Genomic DNA, 14,555 nt, shown 5'->3' on the forward strand with positions numbered 1-14,555 from the left:
GACCAGCCCCGCACATGTTTTCAGTGAACGTTCTGTTCCTTTCTTTATCCGCCCTCCTCCCCCATATCTGGCCATCTGGCTTGATTGTCTTCTGTTTCAATGAATTAATTTTTGTTACTGTCTAGTTTTTTTTTTTAAACAGCTTCCAACAGGATATTTCCTCAGTCTGTTGTAGTTCTCGTTTTGATCCTCTCCCTTTATTCCTGGTCTGTTTTGACTTAATCGATGATTTCTGCTGTTGTTGTAGTAGTAAATCTATTTCAGGAGAAACATTTTCATCCAGGCTCTGGCATCTTTGTTCCACTTCTTTTGAGCAGAAAAATACTTCATTCAGTGTATATTGGTTCCTTTTTCCCAGTTTACTTGTCCTTGGGTTTGCTTAGTTGTTATTGTGGAAGAGTCTGAAAAGCTGTGGTTTTAAAATAATAAATGTTTCTTAATTTAAAAGTTACACATGCTCATCACAGAAAAAAAAATTTTAGTGTTAAAAGTATAGTGAAGAGAATTAAGATTATTATCAGAAAGCCTTTCGGCGATCACCACAGTTACTGTTATTTTGGAGTTATTTCTCTCCCTGTGTATGTTATTTTTCATAGTTGAGCCCATCTGGGATATACAAGTGTGTAGCCTGTCTTTTTTTCTTTTAACTTACCTTATCATAAGCTGCTTCTTCAAAGCTAGTGGTTAGTCATTTAAACTATTTGTGTGCGTTTTTAATATCCATAGTATGATGCTTCCTGTAAGTGCTGCACACTTCGTCGATCTCCTATGGTTATACATTTCATAGTTGTTGTTACTGTAACAGAACTTACAACAAACACCTTTGTGAGTACAGATGTTTGTGTGCATGCTTGATGTCCTTAGGAGATAATTTTGTACAAATTAAATCAATAGACAGAATTTTTTACTTTAAATAGGTATTGCCCAGTTGCTTTCTTAGAAGATGCTATAATTTATGCCTTCAGCCGGGAATTGAATGGTGCCGGGTGGTGGCAGCTGACAGTCTAGGAAGCATCATAGCTGCTGTGGCTTAAGCCATAGCACATGGTTTCACGTTCGGGTCAAGGCTGTTTTCTCTGGCCCGGCGGTTCTCTGCAGGACTTCAGAGTGGCCAGCAGCCAGGGAAGAAGCTTAGAGCCTTCGTCTTCACACATGCTGGAGGGAACCTCCCTCATTTCTGCCTTTATGCTTCTTCCAAGAAGTAAAAGTGAGGTGGACAGGTGGGCATTGGCTCTAAGTCACTGCACTGTCCTCCCTGGCATCCCTGGGTCTCAGGAACTGTTACCCGCAAGAATGGAAACATACTTTAGGATAGTTAAAAATGAAACACTTGTGAGAAACATACTATGCAGAACAGCAAAATCTACGTAAAAACAGTGGCCACAGCCAAAATGACCCGGGGGACTTTGATTTGTGGGTGCCAAGTGGAGGAGGGGGTGCTGATAGCACAGAGGATGGGCCTTAGGGAAGGGGGGCGATGAAGAGGGAGGAGGAAGGGCCAAGCGGGTGTGTGGGCGACGGCAGTGCCCGCGTCCTCCCTGGGTCAGAGTCCTCTGCGGGCCCTGTGCGGCGGGTCAGGCCTGACCAGCAGGTTCGGGAGAGCGGCTCAGGCCAGGCCAGCCCCTCTCCTTGCTGCCCTGTTGGCCCTGCCCCAACCCCCTGCAGCGACAGTGGGTGCTCTCACCAGGCAGCCCGGGATGCCTTCTCTCGAGGGGTGAGCCCTGCACTGGGATGGGGGAACCTACTGGCCCTGGTCTCTGGGGCTGAAGGCGGCTTTGGTGTTCTTAGAATATCTAGATTTATGGCCCCTAGGGAAGCAGAGAAGTCCGCAGCCAGGGATGCCCGCTAGGCTTGGTACTGCTTCCCCAGTGACCCTGGGGAAGGGAGAGGTGAGGAAGGGTCTCTGGATCTCTGCGGCAGACGGCCCAGATCCTCAGCGCTGGCACGGCCCTGCCTTTGTTCGCCTCAGTGGTGGCCTGACTGTGATCGGAGGGGTCTCATGTGAAGCTGTGTTCTTAGCTGCACGCCCTTCGCTGGGGTGGGTCCACGAAGACCTGTGAGGTTGGAGCTGGGAGAGTGTCCATCGCCCCGGGGCGAGACCTGCGTGACGTGGGTTTATGAGCCACACCCCTAACTTGGTGGCCTCGTGTCCTTGCAGGTGGTAACGTGGACCTGGAAAGCCAAGCAGAAGGGAAGAAGGAGGTGGAAGCTGATGATGTGATGAGGAACGGCCCCCGACCCATCGTCCCTTACAGCTCCATGTTCTGCTTAAGCCCCACCAACCTGTGAGTCTCGTCACCAGCCTGTGTCCTGTGCCGTCCTCTTGTCCGTGGCCCATGATCCACGTGTACACGCTACCAGCGTGTGCTAGACGTGACCTGCACCTTTACATGTATTAATACCCTGATTGATCACCACAGCATCCCACAAAGCACACACTACTGTCACCTCACTTTGCAGATGAGGGCACGAAGCCACAGGGAAGGCCCGTGTCCAGACACACAGCCCGTCCGTCTCGGTGGCGGAGCTGGGATTTGAACCCAGGCAGTTGGTCCCAGGGCCTTGTTCTTAACCCCCACTGCAGCCTTAGTTTACCTCTGCACACACGCACCCAGTTTACATCCATTGTGCATATGTGCTGCCCTCCACCCGCCTTCCAGCAGAGCCCGCAGGTGTGCGTCACGGTCACTCGTGTCTGTGCACAGTTTCTCCCCTCTGTTTACACCGTGAGTCTCATCCACTCATCAGTCCACCTGCCTTCATTAGCTCCGCCAGTGTTCATGTGCCAGACAGCGTTCTAGGTGCTGGGAATACACGGTCATGAGCAGAACGGACAAGGGCCCCGTCCGTTCTTAAGCTTACAAGCGAGTGGAGAGGCAGACAGCAGACAGGATGTTAGGGAGGGGACATGAGATGGTTCGTGGACGGAAGGGCTAAGAGGAAGCACAAAGCGGGGACTGGAGATGCAGACGGTGGGGGCTGCTGACATGAAGTGGGATTGGAACAGAGACGTGGCGGGGGGTCGTGAGAGCCTACCAGGCAGAGACGCAGGCAGAGCAAAGGCGGAACCACACCGCCCAGAGGGGCAGCGCAGCAGGGTCTGAGGAGCTTGTGCTCCGTCCTTTACCCACATGTCCAGCCAGCCCTTCTGCCCTGGGCATCCAGCAGTCTTTCCACCAGCCCCCGTCGTCCATCCTCCCCACGTTCCTCCTTTCAGCATATGTCTGTGGGGAGCTTGCTCTGCTAGGGGCTTGGAGTAAGATGGCGGTAGAGACAGATGAGGCCTCGGCCTCCAGCACCGACCGGGTGGTGTCCGTCAAATGAGTACAATGTGGATGGTAAAGCAGGGAGGTCTGGTGTCTTGGAGCAGGTGGGGAGAGTCAGGGGAGCCTTCCTGGAGGAGGTGAGAGATCTCAGGTGAAACCTGAAGGGTGAAGAGTTAAGATGAAGAGGGAGGAACCAGTATTCTTGGAGGGCGGAGAGAACTTAGAGTGGTCCAGAAGTGAAAGACATCAGGCTCAGAACAGCAAACGACAGTTGCATGGAAAAGCACAGAGGCAGACAGCGCTGTTCTGTGTTCTGTGGAGAAGTAGAGGTGACACCGAGAGCCCTGAGAAGCTTGAGAGGTTGTAAACAGTTGGGGGTGAGTGGTGACTTGGTTAGACTGCACTTCAGCAGAGCCCTTTGGTGGGAGGACTGGAAACGAGACAGGGAGACCAGTTAGTAGGTGGCCGCGGTTTTCAGGAAGAGTTGCTGGTGATTTGATGAGGGCAGCCGGAGCGGAGAGGTTTGGGAGCGAAATGCTTGGGGAGAACTTTTGGAGGCAGGATCTGCAGGATTTGATGGCAAGTTAGATGTGGAAGGGGATGGAGATGTGAAGGATGGCAGCCAGGGTTTCTGCTTGATGGCTGGGGGCCCGGCCAAGCTGGGGGGTGGTGAGCACAGACCCTGTGGAGCCCGGGGCAGCTGGCAGGTGGCACATGGCCGGGGGACTTGGGGGTCTGAGCGAGGGTGGAAACTCAGCCACAAGATGGACCAGCAGCTGTTGATTAGAAGGAAGGGGGCTGGGATGGAAGAGGGCCCGAGATGGAGCGTCGGGGAAGTGGAAGGAAAAGCGTCTCAATCAGGAGGGAGAAGTGCCAGCAGGTCACTCGGGGGCCTGGGAAGGGCAGCTCCGGGGAGTGTGCGGGCTGGAGCTGGACACCGGTGGTCGGGTTGAGGAGGAGACTGGCATAAAGTCCAGTCCCTTCCAGGGACAGAGAGACGTGGGTGCCCTTGGGAACACTCCGCGTTGGCGAGAGGAGCAGGTTGGACGGGCTGGTGGGCAGCGGTTGAACCAGCAGAGGCAGGAGGGGGGCCCCCGTGAGCACGTGCCTCGGGGTGGCAGGAGCGACGTCTGCCTCGTGCGCTTGTCCCCCAGGATCGGCTTCACTCTCCCCCTGCGGGGCCTTTGCTGGGCTCCTGGTCACCGTCTCCTGCTGAGTTGCTCAGGAGTTGTCAACACCTGAGCATCTCCTGTTGCTTTATGTTTACTGGTGTCTTGTTCGCCACTGTGTCCCAGCCCAGAATGTGCCTGAACAGAGCAGAATAGTGGTGAGTGGAGGCGGGCAGGTGCACACACGCAGCTCTGGCGGCTCCGACGGGGGCACCGCACCCAGCACTGGGGCTCGAGAGGCACCTGCTCTCCACGGGACTGTTGGTACTCGGCCTCTTGCCCCACCCACAGCAGAGCTGGAAGCCCGTCCAGGGCACGGCAGCCCCACAGCAGGTAGACGAGCAGGCCTGGCTGGGCCGCAGTGGAACTTCATGTAGCGAACGGACCAACTTGGCCTGCAAGCCGTGGTGAGCTGGCCCTGCCCAGGGTTTCTGCAGCCTTCCCGCCACCTACCTTCCCAGGAATCTGGTCCCCATCAGTCACCTGGCTGCTATCTCCTGACCACAGGGACACTTCCCAGAGCTCAGCTCTTCCTACGGGGAGGGCCCAGCCCAGCCCTCCGTGGGCCTTAGGTGACCTGTGCTTTGCCCTTCAGGCTCCGCCGCTTCTGCCATTACATCGTGACCATGCGGTACTTCGAGATGAGCATCCTCGTGGTCATTGCCCTGAGCAGCATCGCCCTGGCTGCTGAGGACCCTGTGCAGACAGACTCGCCCAGGAACAACGTGAGTGCTGCCGTCGGGCCTCGGGGGGGCTGGGGACACAGAAGAGCGGGGCATGCCCGGCATGGGAGGGAGGGCTGCCGCTTCAGGGGTTGCTGGCCTGCCCTCCCCTCCCCAGACCCTTGCCCACAGGCCCCAGGCTGATGTGTTGTCGTTCAGGCTCCTGCCCCGGCTCGAGCTTCCGGCCTCGCCTTTGAGAAAAGCCTTTCCTTTTGGTTCCAGGTGCTAAAGTACATGGACTACATCTTCACAGGCGTCTTCACCTTTGAGATGGTGATAAAGGTGAGATGTGTGGTTGCCCTGGTGACCGCGGGGCTCTGCTCGTCCCCCTTGTGACTGAGATGGAGGCACGTGGCAAGTGTGCCCTGGGCGTGCACACATGTGTGGTGACATGAGGGCACATGAGCCCGCAGGTAGAGGTTGTGTCTCGTGGAGACACAGGGCCACGTTTGTTAAGGACTCGCCACAGCATCACGTCAGCCTTAGGAGAGCCCGCAGGCGCTGGCCGTGGTCTCCACTGCCTGCTAACGGAGACCCTTCTCGCTGAGGGGCACAGGCTTCCCTTACTGTGCAGTGTGAGCCCAGCCTGTGCAGGGCAGTCTCAGCAGAGTGGGAGGCCGGGGCCTCGGCTGGAGGAAGGAGAGCAGGGACAGGGCGGTGGCCTCAAGGCCCAAAGGTTGCGGCAGGTGGGTGTAGAGGACTCCCTAGTGTTTGATCCTAGGTGGAGAACGGCCGTGTTGTTGTTGTGACCCTCGTTCCTCCTCTAGGGGTTGCCAAGTGGCCTGTGCTTTCCACACAGGTGCGCGGGCGGCGCCGCTGCTGGGGGCGGGGGAGGGGGGGGTGCCCACGTGCTGACTCAGGGTGGCTTCTGTGTACGTGAGCCCTCGCTTCAATTCTCTCCCAAATTCCTGGGGGAGGCGTTGTCGTTTCATTTTACGAACGAGGACACGGAGGCCCAGAGACGTTAAGGTGCCGCTGCAGGAGGGGCAGAATCCAGCAGCTCCTCCTCTTGCCGCCCGGGGCTGACACTCCGAGGGTCTGGCAGGCGGCGTGCTCCGGGCGGCATGTGCCTGCAGCCCAGCGATGGAGGAGAGACTCACTCAGGCTCCACAGGAGCAGGGGGCCCAGGGAGGATCTCAGCCAGTCATGACCATGCAGGGCCATTGGGTCAAAGGCATGGAGATCGAAACACCCGTTGAGGCTCTAAGAGGCCATTACCTGAGCTGTGACCCCTCCCCTGACAGGAATAGACCTGAGCCGTGACCCCTCCCCTGACAGGAATAGACCTGAGCTGTGACCCCTCCCCTGACAGGAATTGACCTGAGCTGTGACCCCTCCCCTGATAGGCGTGACCTGAGCCGTGACCCCTTCCCCTGACAGGAATTGACCTGAGCTGTGACCCTTTCCCTGACAGGAATAGACCTGAACCGTGACCCCTTCCCTGACAGGAATTGACCTGAGCCGTGACCCCTCCCCTGACAGGAATTGACCTGAGCCGTGACCCCTTCCCTGACAGGAATTGACCTGAGCTGTAACCCCTTCCCTGACAGGTGTGACCTGAGCCGTGACCCCTTCCCCTGACAGGACGTGACCTGAGCCGTGTCCCCTTCCCCTGACAGGAATTGACCTGAGCTCTGACCCCTTCCCTGACAGGAATTGACCTGAGCCGTGACCCCTTCCCTGACAAGATGTGACCTGAGCCGTGTCCCCTCCCCTGATAGGAATTGACCTGAGATGTGACCCCTTCCCTGACAGGCGTGACCTGAGCCGTGACCCCTTCCCCTGACAGGATGTCACCATAGCTGGGTCCCCTTTCATGATAGGCATAATCAGGGCTGTGTTCCCTCCCCTGATGGGACGTGACATGAAGTGGCACCCTTCCCCTAACCACGTCTCTGGGCTCTGGCCCTGCCTTTCTTTTCTGAAATATTCTGTTTATTAAAGTGTGTTGTTCCCCTAAAGATGATCGATTTGGGACTGCTGCTGCACCCTGGTGCGTACTTCCGGGACCTCTGGAATATTCTGGACTTCGTTGTGGTCAGTGGGGCCCTGGTGGCATTTGCCTTCTCGTAAGTACCCAGGTCTGCTCTGACTCTTGCTGGGCTGCAGTCCCCAGAGCCGTGATGAGTGTGGGGGGTGAAGGAGGAAGGGGCCCATTGGCCTCCATGGCCGCCTCTAGTCAGTCCCTCTGTGCCTGGGGCTGGGCTGTGGGGCTGGGAGGACCTCAAGGCTCGTCTGTGCCTGACGCACCCCATGGCTCTGAAGTTGGATAGGCAGGCCTCTGCTTATGGTGTCTGCCTCTTGGGTCCTTCAGGAACCTTTCCGTGCCCGGACGCGGCTGCCCTGCTTGGTCAGCCAGTGTGGGTGGGTGCAGCTGGGGGTCACCGCCGTTGGGGTGCTCCGCCATTTTCTGTGGCTCCCTAGTGAGCGACACTCAGCCCTGTTGTGGCCGGGCCTGGATTGGCTCCCTCAGACCCTACACAGTGGCGGGCGTGAGGTAGGCGTTGGGTGCTCAGGTGGAGCAGGGGGGAGACCTGGCGGAGGTGGTGGGGGGAGATCCAGAGATAAGTAAGACCCTCGATGGACCCAGATACGGAGGGATGGGCTCATCCCTGAGCCCACAGGGAGGCCTCCTCACTGACTCTCTTCTCTTTGTCTCCTGTTGCTGGACTCTCGCTAGGAGCTTCATGGGGTAATGCCTTCCCTCTGTCCCCTCACACTGCCGCACGTCACAGCACGCTGCGGCCCCTCGTGGGCCGCTTCATCACCATGCCTCACCTCCGCTCATTTCCCGCCACCGTCTGGGCTGCATGCTGCCCGGAGCCATGTCCCCAGGGCCACACGTCCCCGCCTCACCTCTGGGGGCCGGGTTGGGGGCTGGAGCTGGGCGTGGCCCCCCCTTTGTTGAGCAGGGAACCCTGACTGAGGGCTGGGGGCGGGGCGCCTGGGCCCGAGGGCAGTGCCCGCGGGGTGGGAGCTGTGTGACCTTGGCAGCCAGGATGTTGGCTATCCTGAGACACTTTCCCACGTGTCTCCCCTGGAAACAGGGCTTTCTTGCTCTTTCCTTTCCACAACGCCTCCCTGAAATGCCCAGCATCTCCGACCCTCTATTGTTATAAAACAAAATGCAGCTGCGTAAATCTGAAGGTCTAATTGGGTTTATTCAGTGATTCATGAAACAGGCAGTATCCCATCCAGTAAGTAGAAAGGCTGTACGCGATGGAGGCTGTACAAAATTGAAGGCCTTTATAGAAAGGGAGCCAGACAAGGTTATTAACAAAAGAAAAGAAAGGATTGTTTCAGGCAAGGTTACCTCACTGGTGCTGACCAGGAAAGTCCAGAAATTCCATTCCTGGGAAAGGCTGAAACTGCAATTCAGTCCTGGTTCGCTGTCCTGGGGACAAGTGGCTCCACTTTGGGCCTGTTGTTTCTTTTTATTTTTCCTTCTTCTCCTTTTTCTTCCTTTTCCTCTTTCTCCTCTCCCTCCCTCTCCCCCTCCTCTTTTCTTTTTTTTTTTTTTTTTTTAACAATTCTCCCCTTCTGATCAAAGTGTCAGCCCAACTGAGAGATGTGATCAAAATTTTAGGTGTGTCGACTAAAAAAACATTCACAACCTAGAAGTTGAGAGTTACGTTTTATTTGGCGGACAAAACTGAGGACTTAAGCCCGGGACACAGCATCTCAGACAACTCTGAGGGACGGCTCCAAAGAGGCAGGGGGGAGCCAGGATATACAGGAGTTTTTGCAACAGAGCCCAGGTAGTCGTAATATCAAAGATTACTGTTAACTAAAGAAAACCAGGCATCTCAAGCTAAGGGATTTAGTGCTTTTCTTTATATGGGAAATGCAAGAGTCTGGGCTCATTGAATCATTCCTTTGATATGTACCTCAGCTACCTGGGCCAGTATCCTGGGCTTCTCATCCTGAGTCTCCTGAGGTGCCCCGTGGGGAGGGGGGTGGCTGACAGCTAGATGGGGGGGCATCCTGCCTCCATCCTGAGCTCCCTCAGGGCTCACCATCCGTGGCTGTAATGTGGTGGCTTGATGGCTGCAACATCCTTTGTTTACTGATGTGGCAGCAATATTTTTTATTCACAGGCATTGGCACCACTCTTAGCTCCTGCTGTGCAGTGTTTTGCAGCTTTGATCTTTGATGTGGGATCCATAGATCATGAAGTGTTTGCTTAACCCCTGTGACATTCACAGATCGTAGTTCCAGGTTCATAACCCTTATGGTGGTCATTTCCTTTGCTGCTTTTCTGACATTCCAGTCAGAATGGAGACCGTTTACTTAGTGGTTATCAGCTACAAACGTGTATTTAAAGTTTTTGAAAGAATATGTCAAACACAAACACATCACGGGCATTATAAGCAGGATAATTCCTAATGTTTGAAGTGTACTTTGGAGCCATGGTCCCCAAGACCCAAACCAATCAAAGAAAAACCCCATGAAGCAGTCACACATTTGAGCCTAGTAGCTGGCTCAGTGATCTTACGTAACTGATTTTCAACCTCCCCGGAAGTGCCAATCCAGGTACTGTAGGTGGTGTTGGCCACAGCATAGACAACTTGCTCAGTTAAATATAGCCAGGGGCTATCCTATTATTAGGACCAACTTTGGCCAGAGAGTCTAAGGATATTTGCAGGGGAATCTGCAATGTCTTCAAGAGTTATGGAGAGGTTTCTGATCATATCTTGTGCATATTTACTCCTAACCTAACTCCTTGTGCATATTTACTTGAAACCAAGTGATGGATTTATTCACAGCGTTTGCTGCGTTTACCCATTTAAGCCAGGGGTCAGTCAGGTTCTTAGTGTATGTGGGACTAGAATCTCCTCCCCTGAAATAAAGAGCCTTCCTAAATGCCTTGCAAAGATGGGTGCTGCTGGTGAGGTCTCCTAGTGAGTGGAGACAAACCTGAGCTAGATAGTCGGGATAGGTCGGAATCTTTGGTGGCGAATCCAGCAGTCTGAAAGGCCAACCCCATTGGGAAAAGGAGAGTTTCACGATTGAAGTGTAAAGTCATGATCTGTCGTCTTGGGCCGAAGCAGCCTGTGTCCATGTCAGCTACTTTTCTTCCTCTCAGTTTGATTCGGAGGTCTCCAGCATTTGTACAGGATGAGATGGGGTGTTTTGGTTTTGTTTTGAAGGATGGCTGAGGCTCCGGGTTCCCACAGAGGGAGGGGGAGCGGAAAGGCAGGCGGGGAGGTGGCCTCATCCCTGAGGGAGGCTCGGAAATGGATTTTCTCTGTGACATGTGGGTGGCAGGTGAGGCGAGGTGAGTGGGGGGCAGCACGGAGGGAGCTGGCCCTCGCCTCAGCCAGCCTGGCCGTGCGGAGCCCGGGGCAGGGCAGCAGAACTGAGGCCGCCCCAGCTTCACGGTGCTGGGGACCTGGGAGCTGTCCAGCACGGAGCCTGCTGAAACCTGCAGGGGCTTGGCCTGCAGGAGGCTCTGCCAGGGGCCCTCTGTGGCCCGCTGCCCCTCTCTGCTCCAGGGCTTGAGAGACCAGTGTAGGGGATCAGACCCGAGAAGGGAATGCTGGGGCTTCTTCAGCTGTGAAATGTTTATCCAAGGTTCAAGTCCCTGAAGTTTACTGCCGTCTGGGTAGTGAGGAGGGAGGACCTGGTGCCGTCCCTTCCAAGGAGATTTCAGGGCAATCTTTGTTCTGACTGATTTCAAATCAGAGAGGTGGGAGAAGATTGGAAACGTTAGTTTGGTAAGTCATAGCCAGATATTTGAGGAAGCTGGAAGAATTCAGGATCCAGCCCAGTTTACAGGTACATAGCAAAACCTTAAAGATAATTATTAGGATTAGAATCTAATATCTCTAAAGGGACAAACATATTTTTTTCTCTCTACAATACTCCCACTTTTTTACCAAAGATAATCACAGTAAAACTAATTTGTTTGTATTAAACTTGGCCTGATTATTTGTATAAGTGCAGCAAGAAGAGTGACTGATCATTTGAGTTCTTCTTAAGGCTGCTTTGTTACAAATTTTCATTAAGGAGTCTCAGACTGAACTCTCAAAAGCCTTCAAAGCCAGGAAACCACACCAAGGACACGGCCATCAGATCTGACCTGTGACACCTTTTCCATCAAAGCCCAGCCCCGGCTGGGGCTGCAGTCCTGGCGTGGCCTCCCCGCTTTATTCCCACTGGGGGTCTCAGCATGGTGTCTGGAGGAAGCTGGTGCTCCCACTGTAGGTGGGAGTGCTGAACGACGTGGCCCGGCGGGGAGGGGCTCTTCCCATCCAGAAGCTCAGCCCTCCCTGGACACCAGGTGCTGCTGACCTGGCCCCGGCCCTTGTCCACTCTGAGGACACCTTGGCAGGCAGCCCGTAGGGGGAGATGCACTGGCTTGTGGTGCCTGCAGGGCCGAGGCTGCCCTGTCCCCAGGTCCTCTGGGTACAGGTGTGCACCCTGCCTGTCTACATGGGTGGCTTCTCCTTCTAGAGGCTCCAAAGGGAAAGACATCAACACCATCAAGTCCCTGAGGGTCCTGCGTGTGCTGCGGCCGCTCAAGACCATCAAGCGGCTGCCCAAGCTCAAGGTGCGAGTCTGGAGTGGGGCCGTGGGTGTGTGTGTGTGCGCTCATGTGTGCGTGTGGGCACACATGCACATGTAGATTGTGCGCATGTGCGTGCATGTGCACACGTGTACATGTAGGTGTGCGTTGTGGGGTGCACATGTGTAACTGGCCTCGTCCCCTGCAGCTTCCCGCGTGGGGTGAAGATGAGCAGGGCTGAGGGGAGGCCCTGTGTCGCGTGCGTGGGGCGGGCTCTCGGCTCTGTGACCCTCCCCGAGGGGCTCATTCTCCGCAGTGTCCTGTAAGGCTCCTCTTCCTCAACCCAGGGGTGCCCGATGGGACAGCGGGTTTCATCAGCAGCTGTAGTGCAGGGGGAGGGGCTGCGGAGAGAGGGAGGTGGGCTCACAGGGAGATGCGGGGAGGGCGGGGGGTTCCCGGAAGTGTGGGTGTGGCTTTAGAATTGTGCTACAATCTAATAGTTGCTGAGCTTGTATTTAAACTCACTTAATCCTCCAAGACTGTGTGCAGTAGCGTTCGGAGCAGCTTGGACAGGCGGGCCGTGGAGACCCTAAGCGATGGGGGGTTACGGCAGGCAGTTTGCTTAGAGCCGCGTGTGAAGGGGCGGCTCTGGGGGTGATGGAGGCTCCAGGGGTGGATGGGCAGGGTCTGCGCTGCCAAGGCAGCTGCTTGTGTCTGGAGTGTGCCAGATGGGGTCTCGGGAGATGGTCGTGGATCTGCCTTTGTGCACAGCCAGCCGGAACCGGGGCCAGGGCAGCAGGGAAAGGCTCACTGGAGAACAGTGAGAGCCCCTGACAGGTGGCCCTGGCAGTGCTAACAGACGGGAGTCTCCTCTGGTTCATGGACATGCCCCAAGTCCCTGTCCTGAGCTGGCCTCCGCATCACCACTCCCCCATCCCACTTCCCACCAATAGGCAGGGGCTAGGCATGGTCCTCGGCCCGGCCCTGCCCCTTCCCTCTGCGCCAGCCCGTGGCCTGGCAGAGTGGCCTGACCCCAGCCCCAGCACCAGGTTCCCCTCGGCGTCTGGCCCCCCTGCCTGCAGCACCTTTTCTAGCACGTCCTGCTCACCCCGTCCAGTCCAGGATCACCCTTCTGGAGGAGGATGGCGCAGGCAGCTTCCCACACAAGGCCGCCGGTCCCGGTCCAGACCCTTGCGGTGGTCCTGGGCCTGGGCCCCGCCCCTCACGGCTCCGCCCTCCCGCAGGCTGTGTTTGACTGTGTGGTGAACTCCCTGAAGAACGTCCTCAACATCTTGATTGTCTACATGCTCTTCATGTTCATATTTGCCGTCATCGCGGTGCAGCTCTTCAAGGGGAAGTTTTTCTACTGCACCGACGAGTCCAAGGAGCTGGAGCGGGACTGCAGGTAAACCGGGCAGGGCGGCTCCTCTGTCCCCAGCGCCGCGCCTCCCCGGCAGGATGGGCCCTTGCTGCCCGCACACCTCAGGGAGCACCGCGTGGCCACTGCCGGGCGTCCCGTCGGCCCTCGAGATCCAGGCTGGGCCCTAAGGTCAGAGGGCCGCCCCGGGGTTGGAGCCACTTCCCCGTCCCCCCTGAGGCCTTGGGCCCCAGCAGAGCAGATAGGAGAGGCGCCCTCAGGGAGGAGCGAGGGGGAGGGTGGTGCCGTGTGGATGCTGTCCTGGACACATCACATACACGGAATCCTGTGATCTGGGGTCTTGTGTGTCCAGCTTCTACCACTAGTGCTGTGGAGGTGCCTCCTGCCGTGGCCTGTGCAGTACTTCGTCCCCTTTAATGGCCAGATGTTTATGCCTTCTTAAGTTACACCTCATTGTACTGAGCCAGTTATCTGTTGGTGGACATTTTGGCCGTTGTGATTGCTGCTGCTTTGAACACGTGTACAGCTTTTTCTGTGGATAGGTGTTTTCATTTCTCTCGAGTATGAACGTAGAAGTGAGATTGCTGGGCCACATGATGATTCTCTTTATCAGTTTCAGGAACTGCCAGACTGTTTTCCAAAGTGGCTGAACGATTTTGTGTTCCCACCAGCAGTGTCTGGGAGTTGCGATTTCTCCACGTCCTTGCCAATACTTGTTATTTTCCTTTTTAAAAATGTAATTATAGCCGTGCTAGTGGGTATAAAGTGGTATCTCATTGTGGTCTGATTTGCGTTTCCCTGATGATTCACGATGTGGAGCCTCTTTTCATGTGCATATTGACCATTTGTGGGTCTTCTTTGCAAAAATGTCTATTCAGATCTTTTACCCATTTTTTTTTTTTTTTTTTTTTTTTTGCGGTACGTGGCCCTCTCACTGTTGCGGCCTCTCCCGTTGCGGAGCACAGGCTCCGGACGCGCAGGCTCAGCGGCCATGGCTCACGGGCCCAGCCGCTCCACGGCATGTGGGATCCTCCCGGACCGGGGCACGAACCCATGTCCCCTGCATCGGCAGGCGGACTCTCAACCACTGCGCCACCAGGGAAGCCCCGTCCTTTTTATAACTGATTGTAATTGTTCTTAATATAGCCCTGATACGAGTCCCTTGTCAGATAGATGATTTTCAATATTTTGTCCCATTCTGTGTGTGGATGATGTCCTTTGAAGCACAAAAAAAGCTTTCAGTTTTGATGAAGTCCAATTTATCTGTTCTGAGCCCCCCTGTGCTTTCTTCTAAGAGTCTTATAGTATTAGCTCTTACATTTAGGTCTTTGATCCATTTTGAGCTAATTTGTATACATGGAGTGAGGCAGGGTCCACATTCATTTTCTTACCTGTAGATACCCAGTGCTTTCAGCACCACCTGTTGAAAAGACGGTTCTTTCTCCACTGAATGGATGACCCTTTTCAAAGTTCAGTTGACCGCAGACACAGGGGTTTATTTGGACCCTTCGT

At 55.4% G+C, this 14,555-nt stretch overlaps 1 protein-coding gene across 4 annotated transcripts in view; it reads left to right on the top strand.

Annotated features, from left to right (window-relative positions):
- The window catches only part of CACNA1B (calcium voltage-gated channel subunit alpha1 B), a 191,510-nt gene that overhangs the window by 127,208 nt on the left and 49,747 nt on the right, over positions 1 to 14,555 (top strand). For all 4 annotated transcript variants that reach the window (XM_089914093.1, XM_089914095.1, XM_089914094.1 and 1 more), the window contains exons 21-26: positions 2,159 to 2,285; positions 5,031 to 5,160; positions 5,380 to 5,439; positions 7,120 to 7,226; positions 11,614 to 11,710; positions 12,910 to 13,070. In XM_089914093.1, the coding sequence (XP_089770219.1) occupies positions 2,159 to 2,285; positions 5,031 to 5,160; positions 5,380 to 5,439; positions 7,120 to 7,226; positions 11,614 to 11,710; positions 12,910 to 13,070 (682 nt within the window). The remainder of the gene's footprint in view (positions 1 to 2,158; positions 2,286 to 5,030; positions 5,161 to 5,379; positions 5,440 to 7,119; positions 7,227 to 11,613; positions 11,711 to 12,909; positions 13,071 to 14,555) is intronic.

The sequence above is a fragment of the Delphinapterus leucas genome, chromosome 6 (assembly GCF_059928025.1).
Source record: "Delphinapterus leucas isolate spDelLeu-1000000601 "Yukka" chromosome 6, BTC_Dleu_Yukka2, whole genome shotgun sequence".
Taxonomy (NCBI): Eukaryota; Metazoa; Chordata; class Mammalia; order Artiodactyla; family Monodontidae; genus Delphinapterus; species Delphinapterus leucas.